This window comes from Pantherophis guttatus, chromosome 2 (genome assembly GCF_059756535.1).
Source record: "Pantherophis guttatus breed Tessera chromosome 2, ASM5975653v1, whole genome shotgun sequence".
NCBI lineage: Eukaryota > Metazoa > Chordata > Lepidosauria > Squamata > Colubridae > Pantherophis > Pantherophis guttatus.
In genome coordinates, this window is record NC_142064.1 from 28,398,617 (window position 1) to 28,421,034 (window position 22,418).

Below are 22,418 nucleotides of genomic sequence, written 5' to 3' on the forward strand. Positions count from 1 at the left end.
ACTCACATTTTTCTTAAGTATATTACTTATACATGTATATTATTTTACTTTGTTAATTTTTTCTTTTTCAGTTTCCTTTTCTTGCTTTGAAGCAAAACAAAAATTTAAAAATACTTTAAATTTACCATTTTCCTTGGTAATCTCTTGACTATGGAATGTCTTCCTTGCTAGTTATGGTAGGACTATGCCTGGTCTTTTTCATTCTCCCAGGCCTTTTGGTAATGTGCTAAATGTTGATTTTAAAAAATGCAGTTTTTTCTTTGATGCTGTTTCATGTTGTAAAACACTTTAGTATGCTTTAACCAACTGTTTAAACTGTAAACCTGTTCCTTCTTAAATGGGAAGTAGTATCAAAATAATTTAAATAAAATAACATTTGTCATTTGGTATAGTAGCATTCAGTGCATGCTTTTGGATATTATAGAAATAAGTTTTGTACATTGTTTAGAAGCTTTTCCAATGTATCTCGATACATGTATGCAGCCTTAATCCCACCCACTGATTTGCAAATGTATAATTATTACATTAGTAAAAGTAATTGTATTAGTGTAACAAAACATCTGAAAAGAAAGCAACAATAGAAAAATACATGGCATTAAATGACATTAATTTCTTTTTATTATTTTAAAAGCAATAAAAACATAATAAAAAAGCCAACAATACAAACAACATAATAGCTCTTTCTTCTAACAATTTTGTAATTGTTTATAGATGGATTTCAAAAAAATACGCAAATGGCAATTCAGGGAAAAGACTGAAAGCTATAAATTTAAATGCCAATAAGTGTTTTCACATTTATACAGTAACAAACATGCATTCACATTATGAGGAAGGGGTATTAGGACAGCTTTCTGGAAAGATCAAAGGCCTTGATTACTGGTATATTATTCAAACTGAATTGGCTATAAAAACCAGACTCTCCAGATTTCTCAGATCAAATAATGAATAATGAATGTGTACATCTTCATTGCAACAGCAGCAGCCTGATTGCCTTATTCATACTTTTGAGATGTATTTTGGTTTCTTTTTAATTTAACTCTTAATTTCTTAGCTATCAGAAGACTACTTGTACAATAGTTAAACTTAGGTCACTTAGAACCGTTCTCTCAGATTCACGGACAGAAATTCAGTCAGCACCATATGTCCACTGAAATTGTTAAACAAGGTGAAGCAACAATGTCTGGCAATGGCAATGTGAACTCTTTCTGGTATAACCAGGTAGTAGAGGCACGTAAATATGTGCCAGATAAATGTACTGTAGGCTCTTTCACTTCTTGCAAAAGGAGTGCAAAGAGGATTTTGCTGCTGTAAATGTAAAATAAAGGTAACACACATTCTGTGAAAACATTATGGCTACTTTCAGTAAATTGCACTATTAGTAGATTAAACTGCAAATCAAATACAATACTTTTTAAAATGAGTAATTTCCTATTTCCTTAGTCTAAATCTAGGACTGAATGCTCTTTAACAATATTTGATAAATGCAAATAGTGTGGTTTATAAGCTTCTATGAAGTATGTCCTGAGTACTGCCCTTGTCCTTTCACATCCACCCAACCCCTCCTCATTTCTTGAAGGAAACAGATTTCCCTTCTGCCTTTGGCTTCTTTTGTTTGTTTTTTTAAAAACTATTTTTTAAGATAAATCTTTTCTTTTTGGTTTTATGCTTTTCAGTTAAGAGCTGCGTATAAAGGCATCTTCTTTTACAGTTCCATTGTCCATAGAGAAGGAATCTGTTACGTGGAAGGACCAAGAAATAAATCATAAAGATTAATCTAATCTTTCAGTTTACAATACCAGTTGGTTGGATATGTATCTAGTGGATAGAAACAATAGTATAGGAAGCAGGTCTGCGGAAGGTATATTGATCAAGATAGGTATCTACTGAATTAGTTTGCAAAAGTCTATAGTCCTAAATCAGCGCTTCTCAACCTTGGCAACTTTAAGCTGTGTGGACGTCAGCTCCCAGAATTCCCCAGCCAACATGGGTGTTGAAGCCTACACAGTTTAGTTGCCGAAGTTGAGAAGCACTGTTCTAAATGCTACTTTGTCATACAATGGAAAATGAACATTTCCTAATTCCTTTCACCTTAACAATTCCAGATTTTAGCAACATACATGGTCAATTATAATTTACAATTATCAAATCATTTTAAGTATTTTTTTTTTAACAATTGGTAATTAGGCAAAAAGAAATAGAAAGTTATCAAGCAGCCATTTTAGGATTTAATACTAATCAAAAGCCCAATGCAGGGACACCATTTTTAATGAGGCAGTGATATTGGGATGATATCACAATGCCTCACGGCATGGTGGTGCAGTGGATAGAATGCAGTACTGCAAACTAACTCACTGCTCACTCCAGGAGTTCAATTCTCACCAGGTCAAAAGTTGACTCAGCCTTCCATCCTTCAGAGATAAAATGAGGACCCAGATTGTTGGGGACAATATAGTGACTCTGTAAACCGTTTAGAGAGGGCTGTAAAGCACTGTGAAGCAGTATATAAGTCTAAGTGCTATTGCTACTTCATGTCACAAATTAGCCTCTTATTTTTAATTAGTTATAGTCATCAATTATATAGGAAACCATGAGTAAATCCATAGTCGTCATCTTCAGGTTGTCCACAGGGTGTGATCAAAAAGTCAAAATTATGGCCACAATACATATAAAAACAAGGCATTGCATTTGTTGTGGTCAACATCTTGTCTTTTTTGACCACATCCTGTGAATAGTCCTACCTGATAAAAGATTTTTTCAATTCTTAATGGATATTTCTGTAAGAAAGCAGATTCTACATTTATTAATAACTGCTTTGATATATACTAACATTTAAGTTAAATTATTGGTTTCACCTGAGGAAAAGGTCACAACAAAAAAGCAGAAGACCCTTAAAAAGTCATCGTAACTTTTCTTGGATTTTCTTCCTTTCCTACTAATCTACCTTCAACCTTAAGGCATTAAGAACAACGTTCCTATTGACATGCAAGGAAGCTGTAATTATAAATCTCAAGACAAAATACTTTCCTAATCATATCAATTACTTTCAGATGTAATAAAAATAAACCTAGAATACTTGCTTCTTCATTGTATTTAAAAAAAAAACCAAGGTACAGAATTAAACTATTTTAATTAAAAATGTTACATATGTTATTCTGTACCTAATTTATTGTCACAGGCAATTAAGTGTTTTACAATCCAACATTCAATTTATTTGATGAATTTTATTAGCAGAACTGAATACCAAGTCGACTCGAGTGGATGTTCACAATAATGGTAAAACCAAGGTATCATGAGGATATAAATTGCTAGAAAAAGAATTGTTTTCCAGTTCCAACACTGGAGTCAATGCTCAATTTAAAAAATAATTGGCCTGATAGGTAGATTAATTTGTTTCATAGTAATGAAGAAATTGATGCTTAAAATGTGACTAATAAATTGAATTTGTAAAAATATATTTATGCTGAAATATGTCCCGTGACAGCCTTTTCAATGTTTTTCCAGCTTGGCAACTAAGATGAGGGGACTTCAACCACAGAATTCAGCCAGCATTCCATTCATCAGAAAGCTGCCAAGTTTGAAAAAAATACTGTTCCAGCAGGAGTCATAGGGCTTATGAAGGGTTAGGGTTAGGGTAGACTGAAAACTTCCTCCTTGGAGATCAGAAAAAACTCCACTCTTGAAGGAACTGAGGCTGACTGTCTCAACTTCCATGATCAAATCTTTCCATCGGGTAATCCATCTTTAGAAAACAAAGTCCAATATTCTGAGCCTTGCTCAGATTGAAAACCTTTTTGGGGAAACTTGGTTTGATGGCCATTAAAAAAAAAAAATTAAGCCAGCTTGAGAGCTGGTACTTAGAACCAGCCCTTTTTCCATCCCTTTGCTAGGGGGGATTTTTGAGACATTGTCATAATGTTCTACCCATTTTCCAGATTGAGGTAGTAATTGTGAATTTGAGAAAATGCTCTGCATGCTAGCAATTATATTATACTGCATACGCTAAGTGAGAATTAACAATGCAAAGATTTTCCATCTAAAAATCTGAGATTAATTCAGGTGGTCAAAAGGTTGGAGAAATTATAAGGAAGTAATACAATTCTGAGCACCATTCTTATATATTTGAAGTTACATTGTTGGGATGTAATTTGTTTTTTGAGTAACACCTTGTCGTATAGCATTCTCCAATTTAGATAATGGTGCTTTTGTATAATGTTAATGAACACTCTTGGTGCATTCCACAATTAGAATATAGGAATTATAAAATTAATTGGTGACTTTTAGCTGCTGTATTTAAGAGGAAACATGTTCAAAATGTTTTGTTTAAATGATAGACTGAAAACTTTCAAAAATATAGAGGTTCAGATATGTAGCTAAGAACTGCTATTACAAAAAAAATTGAAAGGGGTTTTCACCTAAAGCAATGATATTTAATTTGATGTATAGAAATACAAAATAATGGACTGGCTACTCCATACGATAGGGAGTCAAATTGCTCTATTATGCTTGGAAATTCTTCCTCCAAGATTTGAGGACAACTTGGCAAGAATTGTGGATTATGTTTACAATTCATTCCGTTTTCATCAATTAACAATTTCTGCTCATTTTCTACGATCCAGTATAGGATAATTTCAATGATAGGCATTAAACTGTTAACTTTCAAAAAATGATTTGAATTCCTGAGAAAGCGAAAACAAACTGAACAGCCAAATCATAATACATTTGTGATTAACTTCACAAATGTGCATTGTGCACATTGACTTCATTTCCAAGCATGAAAATATTACAATGACAGATGCAGAAAAAGCAGAGTAAGATCAGGCCATTTAAGCAAGAATACATCCACGTTCCGAGCCAATTTCACACTTGAAAACTTTGAAAATGATTAAATGTATTTGTGGTTATATTTTGAGCTTGTGTTGTAAAACTTATCAGCTTGTCTACTGTATAAATGTCAGCTACTACCGATAATATGCTTCTGAAGAAAAAGAACATCATGAAAATGGTCATGGTGATGATTTATAAAGTTTCAATATATACACATACTGAAAATTATCTAAAAAAAAACAATCGAATATGCTTTAATTTTTATACAACTTTAGTGTTCCTGGACTGCATCAAAAGACATTCAAGCTATTAATGCATTGTGGAAATTATTTTTAATAAACTAGTATGACCCAAAAGAACTGAATAAATTTCTTCATAGGTAGGAGAGAACCGAACTGAAAAACAAAGACCACAGCTCAGCATGGTGTCTTCAATAACCCAGCTGCGTGGTTTCCAGCCTTCATAATTATGCACAGGATGGAATACCAGAACCTGGCATTTTAACAGTTAACAAAAGAACGGTATATATTCCTCTTTAATAACAATTAACCCCTAATTATGATTATATGGTAATAAAAATAAGCATACACACAAATTTAACTTTATAGGATTGAGTTTCAAATGTTGTATTTACATTTCTGCAGATATGGCTCAAAGTGCAAGATACAAAAGGCATGAAATACTGGTAGTCAAAAGTCAACATGAAATATTAGCAGTCAACTTTTGGACATAATCATGATTCAATTAGCTGATCATTCACTCAATTAATACAGTCCTTAGCTGACACAAGTAACATGCTACAGTCAAGAGAAAGAGCCCAAGCAAACACATTTTTAGTTAGTTAATTATGAGGCTGTCCTAGACCCATGTAATGTTTATATTCTGCCTGAAGCAATTATGTTTGGCCAGATAGGTAGTAAACTATTTGCTTCTGCATAATTCTCACAGTAGTTAAAACACTATTTTTGAAATGTCGGTGCTAGACAATCACAAACGGAGCATTCATATTGTACAGTTTAACCTCTTATGGTCTTAACTGCAGAGAAGTATTTGCAATTATCAACTCCTGGCCTGTATGTCTTTATGAAAATGAATGTAGCTTTATATTCTATATTAAAAATAAAGTCGAATGCCCAGGACAAAACTGAAATGTAATAAATGTATCAACGAAGTTGAATATATGTAGTGCTTGAAGGAAATATTCAGTATAAGTCTAGAAATTTTCCTTTAAAAGTCTATTCAAATTTCCCAAATTCCATGTTGTCCAAATTAGCTTCCATAGATGAGCCTGATTTTCACCTGAAGCATGGTTTTTAAAAACTATTTAACTTATCAAAGCAATGGCACAACAGTATTTTCTTTTCACTGGGGCATATAACCACCTTGCCGTACAGTCTGAGGAAGGTAGCTTTTGGGCATCTCTTCACTGGTTACCATATCTGTGTTGTTTTCAAGCTTCCCAGCCTGTTCCATTAGGTTAGGAGAAAATGCACCTATGAAGTCCATTCCCTGTTGATCTTTTTCTGGGCCAGATTCACCCATTTGTGATGCTGGAAGCCTGGTAGTATCTTCCTCACTTACTGGAGAAATCTGTTCCTCCTTTTCAAAATCTGTGGCTGTGTCATCCCAGCTACCATTTTGCTTGAAGTAGCGATGCTTGGGCATTGAACTGTCATTTCCAAGAATCTGTTGATCCTCTGGCCTCTCTTCTAAATCTAAGAGAGGTTGTGTAGATTCAGACCTGGAAAAGACTTGCACTGAAGGAGTTTGATCCCGGTAGCCACTGGGTATTACAGTTGAGTACTGCACGGTGCTGGAAGTGTTCTGAGCAGGTTCCCCTTCATCACTATCTGAAACACTTTGTCGAGGAGAAGACATGCAGGATGAGCCTCCTATACCACTGCTGTGACCTTCTGAGGCATTCTTCTCTTTTCTAAGCAAGTCAAAAGGCTTCAGATCTTGATCTGAAAGGGATTTCTTGTCCTCCGCTTCAATTTCTACAACACTGACATCAGTAAAACTGCCCTCTGGATATATTTCCTCTTTTGAATTAAAATGCTTTTAAAAAAAAGACAAAAATGTCATTATAATTATCTGTGATGCAATCTGATTTTAAATCAAAACTACATTCATCTGATTTTTTTGCTGTAAACTGCCCAGAGTCCCTTGGGAGTTGGGCGGCATAGAAATGCGATAAATTAAATTAAATTAAATTGTGATCTTTAGTCTGCCCTCATCATTCTTTTCTTTCTGTCAGAAAAGCAAGCTTCTTTGGTAGTAAAGTAATGCAGTGCCTCCTTGGGCTTTCAGATTGGTCTCTATCTCACTTTAATCTGCATTACTAAAAGACATGATTTGAGAATGCAACTTTTCACATACAGATCATACCAGACGCTCTGCTGAATTTACATTATATTCCGTACATCCTATATATATTTGCATAATATATAGGATTTGTCCGTTTGATTTTTTAAAAATTAGGTTATTATATACTTCTAACATATTAGGATTGGTTTTTTAAAAAAATATATACCATTTAAGAAACTAATTACATGTTTGCATTTAGTTGAAGATTTGGCCTGGATTCCAGTCAAGTTCTTCATCAAGTACAACAGCCTCTTTTCTCCATGTAAACTCTAATTCAACATTAGGTTGACAGAGTGGAAAAGGAGGAGATATTTTGCTCTTTTTCAATTTCCCCAACCAACCCCAACTATGTAGCCTCCATAAATCAACCTCTGAGAATTAGGAAAGGATGCCACATCTGGAAATTGCCATTCCCATTCCTTTGTTATGTTTTTGTTAATTATTTTATAATCTAATTTTGTTTTTTTTTGTTTTCCTTTTACCTTAGCTGGTGTCTGCGGTGACCATTGAGCAATTACGCTCTTTGAAGGATCAGGCACATTAGGCCAGATGTGTTTCTTAATCCTGGAGAAAAATAATAAAAAGACAAGTAAAAAAATAACAAGTGACATTCAGCTCAGAATTATTATACGTATAAGCACACACACACAATAGTACATTAGTGTCAATGCAGCGCTCCTTCTTTTGCTCAATCAAGAATGACACGCAGTGTGCTGAATATGTGGTGCTACCACTAAGGATACTTACATATCTCGTTTGCTGAAGCAAACTAATACACCAAATAAAGTAAATAGAAGAAATGCTATGCAGACAGGAACAACAATTGCTTCTATTTCTCCATCCTCTGAAAAGAAAATGCAAAAGGAAATCAGCACATTTTCTTCAAATGTTTATTAGTTTACCTCAAAATAATTTTAAAAACTCTAAAATCTATTAACTGATAATGAAAATAACAAATGAATCATACCTATCCTTTTGGATCATGCCTATCCTTAATCATGTTTAAATTCACATATTGTGTTAAACAAACAGACAAAAACAAACAAATCACCCGATTTGTGAATTATGCCACATTCCCAGGGTACCTAATACAGAACAAAGTAACGAAATCATCTATACAAGACTTTCAAGTGGTCTAAAAAAGGAGGAACTCTAATGGGTACTTGGGAAGTATTTCATCCCAAGCTGATTCTTTTCAAAATTGGAATAGTTACATACAAAACTTACCAAATCTATTTGTAGAAAATGTAAACTGAGAACCAGCTGTTCCTCCACTTTCTGTGTATGCTGTCATATGCACCATATACAAAGTGTTACTTAATAAGGATGATAGTAGGTACTCTGTTTTTGAAGGATCCACAGTCACAACTAGAAATTAAAAAATGAATTGACAATATTTTACATTAAATCTATCCAAACTAGTTTTTTCTAACCTTAATTCAAATAAGAACATTTAGATCTGAACTCAGTATAGTCCAACCTTCATTTCTAATTTTATTAATTTTGTCAAAATATTCTGTATTAATATAATTGCATATCGTAACACGTACATACTATATTGGATGAAATACAGTGGCACCTGTTGATAATTTGTTCTGGAAGACGTGATGAACACTAAAACTGATGAGTACGAAGAAAACCTCATGATTTACCACATGATCCGCTATTTTGGTTGGAAGAAATAGCAAGTCATGGGGTAGCCGATGTCAGCAAATTCTCCCTTGCACGTTGATTACTGGGAGAAAGCCACGTGCTGGGACAAGATTTCTGCTTCAAAAATGCATCGAATACTGAAATAAATGAGTTTTGAAGCAATCGAGTACCGAGATATGACTGCGCATATTTACTACAATTACTTTGCATTATTTCATTTATTTATTGAATTTATATAGCTGCACATCTCAATGCATAATTATGGGCAGGTTATGAAGTTTTTAAAAAAATACAAACACAGCAAAGCAATGGAATAATTTCAACAATAAAAACAATATTAAGCCATATAAAAACTGTATCAGGAAATCAAAGTTTTGAATCACACTTCCATCCTTACAGTCAATACAGCTACTGTGCAGGCTCTAGAACATTCCTGGGTTTCCATGCCCATCACAAAACCATGTTTTCAGGCCTTGCCAAAAGTTAACAGGATCACTATGGTCTCTAAGGTGGGGGAGGGGGGCAGGAAAATGATGTTCCATACAGTTGAAACCATGACAGAGAAGGCTCTCTTTCTAGGCTCCACCCAAAAAATATACTCCCTGGCTGACGGGACCTAAAACATGACACTGCTCCCAGATCTGATTGGATTACAGGTAATTGAAGAGGCCGTCCCTCAGATAACTCAGTCCAGTCCCATGGCATGAAAGGCTTTATAGATTATCACTAGCATTTTGTATTATACCCAGAATAAAATTGGCAACCAAGGCAGCCCACAGAATGGAGGTATAATATGTGCTGATTGAGAGGTGCATATAACTGCCACATTTGCAGCAGCTGAAGCTTCTAAATACTGTTCAAGGGCAGTCCCGGGTAGAGTGTATTACAGTAATCTATATGAAAGGTGAACAATGCATGAATGATAATGAGCCATGAATGCCACAAGAAGCAACTGACAAGTAAGGTTCACCCACAAAAATCTAGATGAATACTAGGTGGCAGCTAGAGTTAGTTTTCTATATCCCTTTGCTGCCATGTAGTGGTGTGTGTGTGTGTGTGTGTGGTGTTTGTTTGTTTTTTTTTTTGGAATTTCTGCAGCCTGGATCTGGTAAAGCCTAAAGTAAAGTTAACTTTGAAACTTTGGGCTAGAATATCATTCAAATAACTAAAAATTAGTAACACACTTACCTCTTTCATCTCCAGTCGCTGTTTTATAAGAAATGGTATAGTTTTTGATAAACCCATTTTGTTCTTCCACTGAAAGAGGATCCCATTCTAAAATAGCTTCAAACTTTCCAAGTTTCTTTGTTCGAACATTGGGTCCTATAGCAGGCACTATAAACAAACAGTACTTTAAACGTTTTTTGCTAAAGATCAACAATTAGTTCTCTTATTTGGGGATTTGTCTGTAGCTGCAGTAGAGCAAAATGAAAGGCAGGGACATCCTGTTAGAACTATATTAACTTTTATGAAGGAGCAACACTAGTTGCCACTATACCATCAAGCAGTTCTAGGTTCTTTTGGTAACTTGTAAATTGCCTATATTTCAATTCGCCAAAAGCATTATAGTCTAATAGCCTTGCTCAATCTTACCTGGAGCATCAATAGTTCACCTAGGCTTTTGTTTTGAATACATGTTATGGCATCCCATTTCTTTCTCTTTCTCTCATTACTGTCATATTTTATAATTGTAGCTAATATAGTTCCTATAGTTTTACTGTTTTGTACTCCACTTTCATATCAATTTATTATGAAAATTAGGCAATATTTTATGAATATCATAAACCAATTACTGCATTGTGGCATCCTCAAGAAAGCACTTGCAGTTGTAGTAAACTTACCATCTTGTTGAAGATAGGCCTGTGTTGATTCTCCTTCTCCTTGACCGTCACTATATAATGGATATACTGTTATTATGTAACGCTTGTATGGCTTTATGGTTCCTAAAAAAAGAATTTTACAGGTCCTATTTACATAAATTAAAAACGCTAACACTTGTGTTAAGAAACAAGAGATACCCTGTTACACACCTATTTCGTCATAGAGAGAAATTTGACTTAATTTTGTAGTAACTATTTTCAGAGATATTTGAAAACAATTGAGATATTGCTAGGTACAGTATCAAGAAGTTGCTGGTGCATTAGAAATGCTTGAAAACTTTCTACTTTTTTTGCAGTTGTTTAATATTGCTTACAAACTGCTTTAGGATTATTGTTATCCTGAAAGGCAAGCTATACTGTAAATACTTGTAATCAATGTACCTAAAGCTTGAAGACAATTTGCATTTCTCCAAATTGTCAGAATTGGTGGTACAGGTAGTCCTTGAGTTATGACAATAATGGTCATAACTGCCCTTTATTAGAACACCTGTTAATGAGTAGGTGATGTGACAACTTTTTTGCATGTTGTTAAGCATTGTTGTTAAGTGAATCTGCAGTCGTTAACTGAACAATGGTTTGCTATGAGCACATTTTTCCAGAAAAACAGATGTAATTATTGATTTGGGTTTTTTTTGGAAAAACTGTCATAAAATGGCATCATATAGCCATGGGACATTGCAAATAGCCATACATGAGGCTGTGTTGTTGAGCACCAAAAGTGCAGTCACACATGACTATAGGGTAGTAGTGTGGCTGCCCAATCCAAGTTCCCCTTTTTTGAGCCTGTCGTAACTTCTAATGGCTGTTAAACAATCGGTTGTAAGATGAGAACTACCTGCCTGTGCCCCATTATAATCCACCTACTAGACAAATATATTTTCATGCAATGCCCTTTTTCTGATAAAGAAGGAAGCATGATGGAAAGCAAATAGCAAGAGATTGTTCAGTGGAAATCATTGTTGGATTTTGATGAAATAGTGATCATAGAAATAAGCCACTAATACATAAATGAGTTTCATTTGTCTCTTTTCGTTGGGGAAACAGAAAATAAAACATGATCAGAACAGCAGGATTACTCTAACACAGGGGTGTCGAACTCAAGGGCCCGGGGGCTGGATCTGGCCCGCAGGGTGCTTAGATCTGGCCTGCAGGGCTGCCCTGAAAACAAACAGCGAAAGACTGGCCCGTGGTGCCTCTGCCAGTGAAAATGGAGTTCCCTCCCGAGCTCTGTTTTCACTGCCAGAGGGTTGCAAGAGGCCGTCACAGCTGAAAATGGAGCTCGGGAGCCCGTTTTCGCTGGCAGAATGTTCGGCGACACGGGTACTCTCACATGAATGACATCAAGCTGTCCACGCCTACCCCGGTCATGCCCACCACGGCCCCCCGAGGTCAAATACTATGCTGATGTGGCCCTCAATGAAATCAAGTTTGACACCCCTGCTCTAACACATATATAAAAATATAGAGGTGGATTAAAAAGATGCCAATAAAAAGATGCCTGATTAAAGTAGTAATGCCTTTACTTATAAGATCAACTTATAAACCTTTCAATTTATAAGTAATCTCTGATTACTTATCAGAGTTGCTAGAAGAAAGAAACTGCAGTTGATGGCATTCTGCTGATGCAGAAGTACAATTCTAGCTTCTGTCATACATATTTTAAGGCTCTCTCCTAATATTAAAAACAAAATTGTGGGATTGAACTACATCAACACATACACAACCACATTATCTTAGTTTGTCAAATATTTTGAATGTAGAAAATGTTCAAACATTTGGGATTTTCCCTACTTTTCCATTTTTACTTGTATTGGGCTAATGGTCTGCCGGCCGCCTTGAAAGAGGCGGTGGTGAGGCCTCTCCTCAAGAAGCCATCCCTGGATCCGGCTGTTTTGGCTAACTATCGTCCAGTCTCCAACCTTCGCTTTATTGCGAAGGTTGTTGAGAGTGTGGTGGCGCGACAGCTTCCACAGTACCTGGATGAAGCTGTCTATTTGGATCCGCTCCAGTCCGGTTTCAGACCTGGGTACAGCACGGAAACGGCATTGGTCGCGTTGGTGGATGATCTCTGGAGGGCTCGGGATAGGGGTTACTCCTCTATCCTGGTCCTGTTAGACCTCTCAGCGGCTTTTGATACCATCGACCATGGTATCATGTTGCGCCGGCTGGAGGGACTGGGAGTGGGGGGCACCGTTTTGCGGTGGTTCTCCTCCTATCTCTCTGACCGGTCGCAATCCGTGTTGACAGGGGGGCAGCGGTCGACCCCGAGGCGCCTTGTTTGTGGGGTGCCACAAGGGTCAGTCCTCTCGCCCCTCCTGTTCAACATTTATGTGAAGCCGCTGGGTGAGATCATCCGTGGTTTTGGGGTGGAGTTCCATCAGTACGCTGATGATACTCAGCTGTACATCTCCACCCCAGACCATCCCAACGATGCCTTGGAAGTGATGTCCCAGTGCCTGGAGGCCGTGCGGGTCTGGATGGGGAGAAACAGGCTTCGACTCAACCCTTCCAAGACCGAGTGGCTGTGGCTGCCGGCGTCCTGGTATAGCCAGCTGACGCCATCGCTGGTTATTGGGGGTGAATCACTGGCCCCCACGGAAAGGGCCCGCAACTTGGGCGTCCTCCTGGATGCACGGCTGTCCTTAGAAGGGCATATGACGGCTGTGGCCAGGGGGGCTTTTTATCAGGTTCGCCTGATACGCCAGTTGCGCCCCTTTCTAGATCGGGACTCCCTACGCACAGTCACTCAAGCACTCGTCACTTCTCGTCTGGACTATTGTAACGCTCTCTACATGGGGCTCCCCTTGGGGTACACCCGGAGGCTCCAAGTGGTGCAGAATGCGGCCGCGCGGGGGATTATGGGAGCGACTGGGCGCTCCCATGTGACTCCTCTCCTGCGCGAGCTGCATTGGCTTCCGGTGGACTTCCGGGTGCGCTTCAAGGTGTTGGTGATCACCTTTAAAGCGCTCCATGGCTTAGGGCCAGGGTACTTACAGGACCGCCTTCTGTCACCAATAGCCTCCCACCGGCCAGTTCGCTCCCACAGAGAGGGCTTCCTCAGGGCGCTGTCGGCTAGACAATGCCGGCTGGCGACCCCCAGGAGGAGAGCCTTCTCTGTGGTGGCACCTACCCTCTGGAACAATCTACCCCCAGAGATACGAGTGATCTCCGACCTCCGGACCTTTCGTCGGGCCCTAAAAACTCATCTCTTTCAGTTAGCCGGTCTCTCTTGATTTTATGATTTTATGGTTGGTTTTAAATTTTGATATGGATTTTAAATTGATAAATTTTAAACTATGGGCCAAATTTAATTATTTTAAATCTATTTTTAATCGTATTTATGTATAAATGTTTTTATTTTGGCTGTTCACCGCCCTGAGTCCGAAAGGAGAAGGGCGGTATAGAAATTCGAATAATAAATAAATAAATAAATAATAAATAACTGATACCGTTCCTTTGTATAAAACAAAATCCAACAATATAAATTAATTAGAAATGTGGATTTCAAGGATTTATCACTTGGCAGTATCAGAGAAGGATACAGGAATATTCGTTAAAAAAAATGTCCACACGAAAGTCTCTCCTTTACCAGCTTCTTTACTTAAAAGCTAAAATAAAAGGAATGACATCCTTAAAACTAAAATCTATTCTGGCACTCTTCATGTATAACAAGCTTTAAATGACAGTCTGCTGAAAAAAAACCCATATTTAATCTCTAAAATTCTAAATCAATTTCCAAATCTGCTCCACAAGAAGTTTCAAAATTCTAGGACACAACGTATTTTATTAGTTTGTCCCCAATATTATTTTCTGAGCACACTGCTGAGGTGGTATCTGCAGTAAACAATCAAAACAAAATGTCTTTTAGATTTGATGAACTGCAAAGTGATAGGGCAAACAGTGGGAATTTGAACAACAGGGGAACATATTACTTATGTCATAATTAAGTCACATCCTCTCAGGCAACAGAATAGCAATTTTAGTTGTTTTGTCAAAATGATGTCATTCAGGAATTATTGTATTGAGGAAAAAAGTATTTGTAGCATGAAAATTCTTGCTCCCCTGCTGCAATTTTATTTATTTATTAACTAAATTTTTATGCTGCTCATCTCCCCCTACAAGATGACTCTGGGCAGCTTTCAGGCTATGAAAAAAAGGAAAACACAAACCTTACTAATTTTCAACTCTAAAACAATATGATGGCTTGCAGGTTGTCTCCAGGTTAGAACTTAGCTTACATGGAAAAGTGGTATATTGGTTCAAAAATGCTGAAATGTTAAAATTCACCTTTACTGTTAGTTAGGAATACTGCTTATGTATGACTAAGGCCAGTAACCTAAGAAGCATTAGATTTGATTTCTTTTTATAATACATCTTATAAATTTATTTATATTATTTATAAATTTATATTAGTTTTTATTCCTTTCTTGCACTTTGCATGTGTTTTACCTTAAAAGGTATAGCATAGTGAACAAAGCACATAAATAAGAAGAATTGGATTTATTTTTAAAGGAAATAAGAGCATCTAAAGAATTCTTCTCTTCATTGTATAAATAACAGATTATTCTTTACAGTTACCTTTTAAAAATGTTCTCCGTTTTGAGCCAAGTTCCTGCTGCCATTCAGTAGGGCAGTTTAAATTGCTACAAGCTTCTTGCCATTCAATTATGTATTTACTAACTGACTCTCTGGGAGGTGTCCAATTTACCCAGAGTTTGCCATCTTTAGGAAATGCAAGAATATTCTTCACAGGAGCTGAAATTAGGAAGAAAAAAAAAACCTTAATTCTGCCAAAGATATAAAGTGAAAATTCTAGCATTCTACAAAGTTCCTAATTTTAACACCAAAATTCAATTAAAGATTCTTGTTTGAAATATAACACTGCTGGTCATATGAACAATCGAATCCCAGCGTATTTCTGACTAAGCCAGAGTGGATGTCTACAGTCACAGATAAGAAAACATTAGAACTAGAATCACATTTCAAGGATTTTTTAACATGCAAGAGATTTTTTAACGCAAGAGAGAGAATTCAGATATTAAAACACTTTTACTATTCTCATCTGACAGGCTATGTTCAATAGTTTAAAACATTTTTAAATTCTCATATCTGGCATTCCTATAGCAGCAAATGTATTTTAGGAAAAGAAAAGAAATTTTAATATGTATTGTACAGAATATCTACTGAAATTTTATTTATTAAATTTCTATGCCACCCATCTCACTGATAGAACAACTTTGGATGGCTTACAATGTAGTAAAAAATAAAATGTACTAAAAACAATTAAAATTAGAAAAACGTAATTAAAAAAGCTAAAAACCAAGATGATGGGCAGTCTGGGGGGGTAGAGATTTTCTCTAGCTGGACAGTCACCCCCAACGTAGCAGGTCTGTCAGGACCTTTGGCTAAATAGCACAGGTAAGCTTTGAGACTCTTCTAGAAGGTCAGGAGTGTGGGGGCGAACCTTAGCTCTGACGGGAAAATATTCAATAGGGTGGGGGCCACAAAGGTCTTCTCTTGGACCCTGCCAGCTGGCATTCTTTGGCCAACAGGATCTGAAGGCCTCTTTCACTGGAACAAATGTGATGGACTAGTCAATGGAGGCGAGACGGTTCTTCAGATATCCTAGACCAGGAGTGTCAAACTGGTGGCCCACAGAGGCCTCACCCACTCCAGCTCCGCGAATGGGAAAAACATCATGAAATGTCACATGATGGCAATGTAACACGGCAAGTTTGACACCCGTGTCCTAGACCTACACTATATTACTATATCATAAGCCAGTTGTTCAACTGAAACATTAGGATCTAATTAAGATAATTATATATGCAAGAAGCATATTTAAGATACCTTAATGGAATATTTTATCTATTCACTAACAGAACTAATCAAAGTAATTACTACAGCTATGTTGTTGCAAGAAAGATGAACTTTTTCCTTAAATTTATTTATCTTTAAAGAAAATTGAAGACAATTTTTTAAACAATCAATTCAAACAGAAGAAAAATCTTTTCTAAATAACAAATCAGTTTGAATAACTGAAAGTACTAAGTTCCTCCTCTTAGTTTCCTCACAACAGCTACTGTCACAAGAACTGGGCTTAGAGTGAGCTTAGTTTAGCGTAACCCAAGGTCACCCATCTGACTTTCATAACTAAGACAGGACTTGAACTCACAATCTCTTGCTTTCTAGCCCAGTTCCTTAACCACTAGACCAAATTGGCTTCAATAAGAATGGATTGCCCTCCATAAGAAAAACAAAAGTGGTCTATTGTTAACATTAATATTTAGATTTCCCCCCCTTCATTAAATTATTTGAAAAACTTTACCTTTTGAATTAGTTGCTGGAATAAGCAAGTGTGATGTAGGAGATTTACCAATTTTGTTAAATGCTATAATGCTCACATTATATGTCCCATTTTCTACATTTAAAATCAGTTTGGTTGTATTCAGAGTGTAATGTCTAGTTGGAAAAGAAAGTGGCGGTCTTCTTGAAATAGATACTTCATATTTCAAAATTACTCCATTTGCTTCAGAAGGACTCAACTCCTGTTGAAGAGATTTATTTTATTCAGAGATGATATATGAAGAAAATGCTTTATACACATCGAGATGTTCATTCAACTAAGCCAGCATTTCTGTTTCAAAGTAGCAGTAGATTATAATAAGTTAAGAAAGCCAATTCTCAAACTTTTTACCCCAAATCCTTGATAAGTGCATTTGTCAAGAAGAGAATACGGAACCTTACTGCATGAAAAATTAACTTAATTTATAGGAAATGCTCTCAAAGGCTTGTCGACTGGATCTAGTATTTCTATCTATTTTTCTATTTTAGGAAAGATCAAATTAGTTAAAAAAGAGAAAGAATGTCACCTAAGAAATCGAATATATTGTTTATCAGAACGGAACTCAATGTATCAAATGGAGAGTGTACTACAGACTGAATGGGAATATGATAACAGGATATCCATCTTTGAGGTACTCAAGACAAGAAGCTCACCCAGAAGTAATAGCTCTACTTTACTATAAAGTTATATTAACAGTATCTTGCAAGTCTGTTTTTCTTTTCAGTTGTTTTTGCAGTACAGAGGGTCCCTTCTGAGACATTTGCCATGCCCTCATTTCTTCTGTGGGCTAAGTTGCCTCTTAACCAACCTGTTCTACCTGTGCATCTTTGCCAAAAGTTTACATAACTTTTCCTATCTTTTCCTATCCTCCAAAGAGGGGTGTATATAAGTCTTGGAAAGCTTTTAGGGAAGGGATCTCCAACCCCTGGGCCACAGACCGGTATCGTGTCGTAACTTGTTGGAAACTGGGTCACAGAGGCAGCAGGAGAGGGCATGAAGGTTCATTTGCGCATGCGTGGGGTTTAGGTTGCGTGTGCTGCCATTCTCCTCAAGCTGCCAAAGCCAGTCCAGAGAACCAAAAGGGTGGGGACCCCTGCTTTAGGGAGTTATTAAAGTTTCCCCAGCCTCTCGCAAGTTCACTCATTTGTTAATTTTATAGTTAACTGAAGAAAATGATTAAACATATGGGAAGTGGTTAAATTAGATCAAAAAACTAATTGTCCTGACCTTAGTTACTTTTTTGAGCATAGTTTCATGTCATTTAAAAGCCAAGTATAGTCCTCAGATCAATGCAAAACCCTTATACCATGATATATAGTTTTCTCCTACCTTCCAAAGAAGGCCTAATGTCCAATTTCCTGTTGAGCCAGAAGTTTTAATGTTACGCCAAAGAACTGGTCCTTTAGATGGTTCTAACAGAGGATAAAAATTCAAACATCTAGATTTTAGAAAATCTCATTATTCATTTTATTTAATGCATATTTATCAAAATTAAAAAATCTGTCTTAAATTGTTTTAATCAATTGACACATGCTTCATTATAATGCTTAGCAATAATGTCAGATACAGATTACATATTTTAATCTTCTATTGGTATTAAATATCCTATAGTTGCACTCAAAAATGTTCTAGACTTCAACAATACTGTGCACTGAACAGCCATCACCCAAGAGTCCTTTTCTCTGCATAATTCGAGGATTATTTATTAGTATCAGTTTTCAAACTAAAAGAAAAAATGCTGTATAATTTATAGAAGGTGGAAAATCTCAGCCTCTATAATTTTTATCCATAATATCTGAAATATTATTATCCTGTAACATTGTAAGATTTTTTGTTATATGTCCTGCATTTTTCCTGTTTCTAAAAATCATTTTAATCCTTTATTCAGGCGGTCAGAACCCTCTTGAGCTCTGAATTTGAAACACATAATTCTCAAAGGAATATCATGATTAATGTTTTTTATATAACCAATGGAGATTGTTGAAGCAAAGATAATTACTAATTTCAGAGATATTAATAATTTTTAGTATCAGACTTCCCATGCTTGACAGTAGTTGATCATCCATTTTCAGGCTCTTTGCTCATGGAGTTATAGATCTCCTTTTATGTTCTTTTTAGGTTACAGGGTAACTTGTGCAGACATGTAACTATTTCATCTTTTGACATTGTGAGGCCAGATAAACAAACAAACAAACATTGCTTACTGTCTTCAGCAGTGAATCCAATTACTTCATTCCATTCACTCCAGTACTTTGATGAATGAATTGCACAACACAGTCTAATCTGATATGCTGTATTTGGCCTGAGTTCCTGGAGAGTAAAGGAAGTTCTCGACGAAGCTGTATCTACAGGTGGAATCTGAAAATAAAGCTGAATTTCGTAAGTGTTATGATACTCACTTACTATGATACCCATACAGATTTTAAAATTGCTGTGTATGTTTCTCTTTAAAGTCTTAAAAGGGCATTTACAGCCGTTTGTGCCATCTTGTAGCTTCACCATGTTTTAGGATGGTTATTTTGCCAGAAACAAACATTTATTTCCAGTTTCTGGCAAAAAACATCCATTGGGGAAAATGGTTTCGCTTAACGTCTGCCACAAAAAGGCAATAAAATTGGGCAGTCAGATAATGACCCACTGACTGACCGCCACAATTTAGGACCATAATTCCAGGCTCAACTGCAGTCATAAGTCGAAGACTATCAGTACAGTCATGTGAAAAAGTAAATATACTGCATATAAACTTTTTAAAAAACATATCAATATTGGATATTAAGATTTTATTTTCATCCAAATAGTAAACAAAGATAAAGATGATATAACTGAACATTTCTTTTTGAGCAAAAGGTAAATATACCTTGGTTCTAATATCTGGTAGAAGTAGGCATTTCTTATAACTGTCTACCAGCTTCTGATATTAGCCAGATTTTTTCCCCCAGACCTTCATGCAGAATTGTTTTTAGATGTGCAGTATTTGTGGAGTTTCTTTCATTCATAACCTGATTCTATGACCTTTTTTGAAACAGTCGTTAAGTGAACCAATTGTTCACTACGAGTTGGTTTTGCCAAAAACTGGAAGTAAATACAAGTTATCAACCAAAATATTGCCAAATATGGTCATGTGACCATGGGACACTGCAAACAGCCATAAATGTGGGTTGGTTGACGAGTGTCTCAAATGTGGTCATGTGACTGTGGGAACGGGAAGGATGGCCATCATAACTTCAGAATCATGTCACTAGTACCCCAGGAGGTCCACCATAACTTTGAACTGACCAGTTGTTAGTTGAGGGTTATCTGTACAGTAAAACAGAAATTGTCATAATAAAAAACAGCCATAGGATTACCTCAGTCCAATCATTGCTGTTCAAGATCTTATATTGAATTTTATATTTCAGTTCTTGAGGTTCATTAAATCTGTTTTCCCATGACAGCCTTAAGATACTAGGAAATTCTCCTGAATTTAGGGACAGCTTGTGTGGAGACAGTGGTTTCACTAGGAACAAAGGAAGAAAAATGTTTTGTTTAATATACAGATTCAATTAATTTCAACCCCAACGTTTTGCATTTAGAGCTATATACTTCTTGACATTTTAAGATTTGGAGTATGCACCAAAGTGCTTAAGGACCCTGTTGGCAATTAATTTAACCAAATGGTTTTTTTTAAAGATTAAATGAAGCTGCATGAGCCCAAGAAAAACATTCAGATACTGTAAGAAGCTTTTGACAAATGTTATGTACAAAAGGCTCATAAGCTCTGATTAATATTCTTCTTCAAATCCAGACTATCAAGACTAATTCAGAGGAAGAGATTTCAAATATCAAGTGAAAAAATTAATGAGAGTCCTCTAACATTAGTTAATGGAAAGGAGCATAGTTACCACAAGATATGGGATCAAATTCAATGTGGTCAGATTCAGCTACTCCAAGTTCATTTTTGGCTTCTACCCACATTTCCACGGTAACAAAAAAGACGACAACAGAAATGGTACAAGAATTATTACTATCTTGAGGTATACAATCAGGAAGTGCTGCAGTTGGCCTACATAAAGAAAAGAAACATTAAATGTATTAATATCTTGATGTCATAGTAATATCTACAAGGGCACACTCACATAATCTGAGGCATAATTAATCACAAGTAAATATCACAGAACTAAATGAAATTTACTCTAAGTAAGCTTAACATTGAATTAAGTACTCCTTTACTCAAATTGGAACACTTCTTGGAACAAACTGTTAGAACTGCTTACAGTTCACAGGGTAACTGACCCCACAATTTCTGGCTGCATAAAATATTTCAGGTTTGCGATATGAAAGCATTAATTTGAGAAGGTCAGGAGTTCCTTTAAAAGTAATTGAACACATTAAAAAATTAAGTGGTTCATTTTAAAATATATTTACCACCTATGCTTTAAAGTATAATTAGTGGTCAATAATGTATCTCTTCCAGGTTCCCAGGAACATCTTTGAATAAAGGATGCTGCTTGTGTCTGAATCACAATACAGCTCAAGTTTGTAGGTTTCTCGGGAGGAACTGGAAAAAAGAAACATAGCAGAAACTAGTCCAAAATTTGTGACAACAAAAAGATACATGCAAATATATGTTCCATCCCTCTTCCTTCATTTACCCTTGTCAAGCTTCTGTGGAATGCTTAAAGTCACTTCTGTAAACAGCATGGGCTGGAATATTATGGATAATCTGCAATTGACAAGTCCCATTCCTTTCTTCTATATCAAAATCACAGCTGGGAACTTGATCCAATCCAAAAAGGAAATACTTTCCAGACTCCCTTCTTTATATTTTCATGCATGAGCATCTTTTCACTAATGTTAAGTCCAGCACATCCAATACCATAACTGAATTAGAGTAATTACAGCAAATATATGGAAATTTTCCATGTGTTTAAAATATTAAATTACATACCCAAACCCTGAAGTAGTGATTTTTCATTAACAATTATAAAGAAAAAAAATAATTACGTGCCCGTCTAACCACAAACGCTTTTGTACTTTACTAATATTTCAATCTTTTTCAGAAGCTTAAGACAACTTGAAAATTCCACATTTTTAAAAATGTAAACATATTTTCTCAAAAAATACACTCAAATTGTGTAAATGGACAAACATTATATTTATGTTTATATGGTACTTAAATAAGTGAAAAATTATTTAGACTTTGCCATTACATTTGCCAGAATATTTGTTATACTGATTTGTCCTCTTTTGAATTCAAGTATAACTAAAATTTTATGAACATGCAAAGGGAAGATCTTAAAAAGATAAGTAATTTAATATATCCCAGCATTAGAATTTTCTCCAGCCACAGAAAAATTAAAGGACATGAC

At 35.9% G+C, this 22,418-nt stretch overlaps 1 protein-coding gene across 2 annotated transcripts in view; it reads right to left on the reverse strand.

The window, feature by feature from the left end:
• Positions 1-5,137: 5,137 nt before the first annotated feature.
• The window catches only part of IL6ST (interleukin 6 cytokine family signal transducer), a 28,153-nt gene continuing 10,872 nt past the window's right edge, over positions 5,138-22,418 (reverse strand). Inside the window, exons 4-16 of one of the 2 annotated variants that reach the window (XM_034440898.3) lie at positions 21,475-21,607; positions 20,952-21,112; positions 20,418-20,566; positions 19,275-19,428; positions 18,400-18,482; positions 17,053-17,272; positions 15,303-15,479; positions 10,686-10,787; positions 10,033-10,179; positions 8,419-8,559; positions 7,939-8,035; positions 7,674-7,755; positions 5,138-6,882 (exon numbers count right to left, since the gene is read on the reverse strand). In XM_034440898.3, the coding sequence (XP_034296789.2) occupies positions 6,187-6,882; positions 7,674-7,755; positions 7,939-8,035; positions 8,419-8,559; positions 10,033-10,179; positions 10,686-10,787; positions 15,303-15,479; positions 17,053-17,272; positions 18,400-18,482; positions 19,275-19,428; positions 20,418-20,566; positions 20,952-21,112; positions 21,475-21,607 (2,342 nt within the window). In that variant the 3' untranslated portion in view covers positions 5,138-6,186. The remainder of the gene's footprint in view (positions 6,883-7,673; positions 7,756-7,938; positions 8,036-8,418; positions 8,560-10,032; positions 10,180-10,685; positions 10,788-15,302; positions 15,480-17,052; positions 17,273-18,399; positions 18,483-19,274; positions 19,429-20,417; positions 20,567-20,951; positions 21,113-21,474; positions 21,608-22,418) is intronic. The other variant, XM_034440899.3, reaches the window with a different exon arrangement.